Raw genomic sequence first — 4,867 nt, forward strand, 5'->3', positions numbered from 1 at the left:
TTCGGGCAGTAGAAGCCACACTGTCAAAATTTCTTTAGGAATTTTCTAGTTCTTTCTGTCGCCCAGCCAGGAGACAGCGAAGTGAAATAATCCACCTTAAATTAAAAATATTGACAAAAATAACAACAAAATACCATGAAAGTAATAAAATGTGCCATTAATAAAGAGGACACGTCTTGATCCCCTGGCGGAGATGCATCCAGAGGTGTAAAGTAAACTCATGACTGAGAAGGAAAGGTTATCATCTTTTATCATCTTTTTCTAATAATTTGTATTTTTCACTCAACAGTTCCGCTACAAGAGCAGAGTCTACAGGCAGCCCGATGTGGACGAGAAACAGATCGCCAAGCTCCACACAAAGGTACGAGTTTGGCCGTTTAGAAGAGAAAAATACCCAATAATAAGTCTAAATGTCAGCCATGTTTGTGTTCAGTGTGTTGGGCTCTTAAAGGCACACTGGCTCTAACAAACTGCAGATGATGAAAGTTTGAGCGTTGGCTGGGAGCAGAACGTGGTTATGAAAATCATGCAAAATCAACACGTTTATTCCAACTCAAACAAATAGCATGCATCATCTCCTGTGTGTACAGTAATCAAGGTGATGTTCTGGTTATATTGAATGGATGTGAGAATATAGAGGAAAAAGCTATTAAAAATAATCTGAACAGCAAATAAAGACGTTCAGAACGGCAGCTGATTCCCTGGTCGGTCGCCGGCCAGCGATCGAATCCACTCTGTTTTGAAATAGCGAGAAACATTTCCAGCTTGGAGGCAAACTAGAGAGATGAAGAGTCGAACAGACAAAGATATTCAAGAAAGAGATGTCACCTCAGTCTCACCGCCATGGTGGCCGGACTCTGGGAAGTGCGGCGTGAAAACACCAAAGACTGTTTCACGCCAAAATGAGATAAAACTCACAGATTGCATTTTCGTTTTAGCAGCTTCACTGGTAGAGAGTGTTTGTGTCTACCTGTCAGTTTGGGATCATTTTGAGCTTTTCTGTTGCTCTCTCATGATCTGACAGAATGTACGCCTCTGTGTTCCTGCCAGTCCCGACAGCCGGCCGCTCCCCGGCTCCGTCTCTTGTTCCTCACACGTGCATTGAAGTAAATCTCTCCAGTAAACTGGAGAGATTTAGCCTCTTGCTCGTTGTGTGAGGCTAGCTCTGGGCTGCCGTCCCGTACCTACTGTAGTCCTGTAGAGCTGCCAAAGCATAAGCTTCTCTGGCAGCTCTCTTGTTACCGGCACACTAGGAAACCGTCTGACAGCTGCTCTAATTCTGAAGAGAGGAAGAGGACGGAGAATGAAAAGATGATAACTCACACGTTTACCTTACGAGCCAGAAAATGCGGATCTTCGATGATAAACATTTAAATTAAACGCTGAGTCCGTTCTTTCTCATTTCTTAGCCCGACCCATCTCTTGTTTTGGAGCTGGAACCGGTTTGCCGTGCGGGCTGGTGCTCTGTGGTCGGCTGAAGCTCTCACTGAGACAGACAATCCGTCACCAGCCTCACAACCTGCTTTTAGCAAAGAGGGAGAGACAGACAGACAAACAGAGAGAGAGGACGCCATACTCCAGAGTCTGATTCACCAGGCCTGCAGAGACGCATGCACACACACACACACACACACACGCACACACACACACACACACACACACACACACACACACACACACACACACACACACACACACACACACACACACACACACACACACACACACACACACTCACACACAGGGGACATATCAGCTGCATTAAATAAAACTATTTTATGAAAACACAGGAGCTTGTACTTGAACCATTAACATTTCCAGATACTGAACCGGCAGTAACTCATCACGGTTAATATCAAACTCTGCATCTTTGACTTAAACTCGTTGGTTTTCAACACAGTCGGCAAAATGTTGTCATTTTGCAAACCACAAGATAACTGGAATGTCGGCATTTCTACACCAAAAATAGGTTTTCATAAATACGTTTCATATCAGCCTCTTATCACACCTGCAGATACGCACAACGCCACGTGGTTAACGCTGTGAAGCGGTTGGTTAAGGTTAGAAAAAAGATCATAGTTTGTGTTCACATAATAAAGTAACAACGTAATGTAAGTAATGTAATAGCTTAACCAGCATAAAGAAACAACAACCGTCCTCAGTGGACTTTCTTACGTAACGTTACATAACAAGTGTAACGGAGGTTTCCTTGGTGAAAGTCCTGTGTTTGTTTGACCCCTCCCATTATTACACCCATTATTATACTATGGAACTTTAAATAACGCTCGCTCGATATACTCACAGACTGTATAAAAGAAGTGAACGTACTCATCGTGACATCACTCGTTGGTTTGTGGACGTTTTGAAACCTCAATTTCGACATTTTGGCCGTCGCCCTCTTTGTTTTTCTCAACCAGTGAACAGGAAGTGACCATATCTGAACTGAGGAGGAGTGACGTAGAGACGTTGTATACGTCTCTGGTGGAGACCTGTCAATCACTGTGTAGCCCCGCCCTAAAGCATCCCCTGCTTTATGGTCTGTTTGACTCTAAATGGACCATAATGTACTAAATGAACATCATGCTGTATTGAAGAAGACTTGAAACTAGAGATTGAGACCATAAACTCATGTCCACATTAAACATCTGTGGTTTTCAGAAATGTGCATCTTTTCATGGCTGGATTGTTGGTTTTAGTTAATCAGTTAAAATTATATTTGCTTTCATTAATATCACAAAATGATCTTTAGGAATGTAGATAATTTAGCCATTAAATTAGTACGTAACAAACTAATGAAATCATTCAATATGAAGCTAGTGCATCTTGATAATGATGTCGGTTTTGATGACTCTAAAAGACTTCTAGCGATGAATTTTGGAGCAGATTCCCGGGATGGGGATCGGCACCGATTCAGGGATCTTTGATGCGTTGGGCTTTAAAAATCCAGAGCCGATGTTTTTCTTTCCTTTTGTGTGGGAACACCAGCTGTTACAATGTGCAACTGTATATTTCTGTATCTGAATTTTGCGTCGGTCTGACATCATTTTCCAGTCGGCTGTTGTTTCGTCCTGACCAGTTTAGCAGCGACGGACAAAGTCTGGGTCTGAGATTCAGAAGTCTGGAACCAGTTTAACAATGTGGTCCTCCTAGCACCTCAAACTGATCTGAAGGATTCGTCACGAAGTCGGATCCATTTTTGATAATATCTCCGTTTCTACAAGAAAAGATAGCTGTGATAAGATGTCCTGAATGAGTACAGTGCAGCTGTACATGGTGGGGAATCACAGATTAAAATAAGACGTGAATCTCTGCGCCTGTGTATTTGCTGAAACACTTGGATTCAGATATCTGGGGCAACGCGATGTGATGAGGACATCCCGCTTTCTACTCCTCCTCACTTATTCTTCTGCCTCTTCTCCTCTGTCTGTTCTGTTATTTTGCTACCCATTGTCTTTTTTTCCTCCTATGCTATCTCAATCTTCACTCCTCATCTTCTCCTCTCCTTCGGGGAGCTGCTCTCTTATCTATTTTTATCATGCGGCCTGGAAAGAAAGCAGACAGGAACAGAGCAGAGAGGAGAAGCCACTCCGCTCCCCACAATGGCCACAATCTCGATCCTCTCATCTCCCCTTCCTGTGCGTCCTGCTTTCACTGGCCTCTTTTATTCCATCTTCAACAGCGAGCCTCCCTCGGTATCACACCGTCGTCCTAAACGCTTCCGCTCCTCACCCTCAGTTGTGTTTGACCCTGGACACCTTCCTCTATCTCCACTTCTATTTCAGTCCTTCTGCAGCTCTGAACCTGCTGTTTTCTCTCTCACACCCACCGCCGTTTGTTCTTTCTTCCCACTGTAATGACTCTCCTTCTCTTCTCCGGTTGCGCAGGCCAATCTGAGGAAGTTCATGGACCTCATCCAGCACAATCAGGTGGACAAAGTGATGAAGTTGTTGGAGAGAGGCTTCGATCCCAACTACCATGACGGGGACACTGGTGGTAAGGCAGAACTCTGACTACAAACACCCCAACACACAAAGACTAAGACACACATGAGTCCCAACATGTATTTAAGCGTGAGTATGCTGTCGATCATTGATCCGCTCTCATGAATACTTTCACAGCCCTGACAAACTGATGTCATAAAAGATATCGCCGTCATTCTGCGTAATAATTAGCTATGTAATAATAATATTATTAATAGTACATTTATTTATTATTCGTTATACAAATATACTTTACTTGGTAAAAACATAAACAGTGAACGCGTTAGCAATAAAAACAAACCAAATAATCTACATTCTACCAGTAAAACATTCAATCACTGTGTCTGTGGATCTGTTTGCTGCACACAGAGAGAGTCTCTCTCCTTTATCTTCAGGGTAACGGACTGTTTGACGAACGGGCCCTCAGTCTAACTAGAGACTTTTTAGATTATTGTTGTTTTGGAATAATGTGCCTTCATAACAATGTGCAGTCTCCTGTCAAACCCCAATCATTTATAACAAACACCTCAACAACCAAATACATGACACTATGTGACTTGAGATCAGCCAGCAGCTCGGACACCATGAATATAATAATACATAATAAAGATGGGAGCTGATATGTAGCTTTATTTGTCAACCAATATTTCAGTTGAAACTGTTAAGACCCGATCCTCATGGCAGTGTTCTGGCTGACTGATGGGTAATAAGTTTACCGTTTGCTTTTGTTTTTCATGTCTTCCTGCTCGTTTATATTTTTGTCATTTTTCAGTCATCATCAAAATGCAACAAGTTATATTTTCAACACTCGGCCCAATTTAATATGTTTACCCTTTCCCTCATACTGTTAGTACATCTTCATACTGTTGGTACATCTTCATACTGTT

At 42.6% G+C, this 4,867-nt stretch overlaps 1 protein-coding gene across 1 annotated transcript in view; it reads left to right on the forward strand.

Annotated features, from left to right (window-relative positions):
* The first annotated feature begins 142 nt into the window (after positions 1 to 142).
* Positions 143 to 4,867, forward strand: part of LOC116377900 (SH3 and multiple ankyrin repeat domains protein 3-like) — a 9,062-nt gene continuing 4,337 nt past the window's right edge. Inside the window, exons 1-2 of the mRNA XM_031839660.1 lie at positions 143 to 361; positions 3,885 to 3,993. Of these exons, the coding sequence (XP_031695520.1) occupies positions 3,903 to 3,993 (91 nt within the window). The 5' untranslated portion in view covers positions 143 to 361; positions 3,885 to 3,902. The remainder of the gene's footprint in view (positions 362 to 3,884; positions 3,994 to 4,867) is intronic.

The sequence above is a fragment of the Anarrhichthys ocellatus genome, unplaced genomic scaffold, assembly GCF_004355925.1.
Source record: "Anarrhichthys ocellatus isolate YVR2014 unplaced genomic scaffold, GSC_Weel_1.0 scaffold1826, whole genome shotgun sequence".
Lineage (NCBI taxonomy): Eukaryota > Metazoa > Chordata > Actinopteri > Perciformes > Anarhichadidae > Anarrhichthys > Anarrhichthys ocellatus.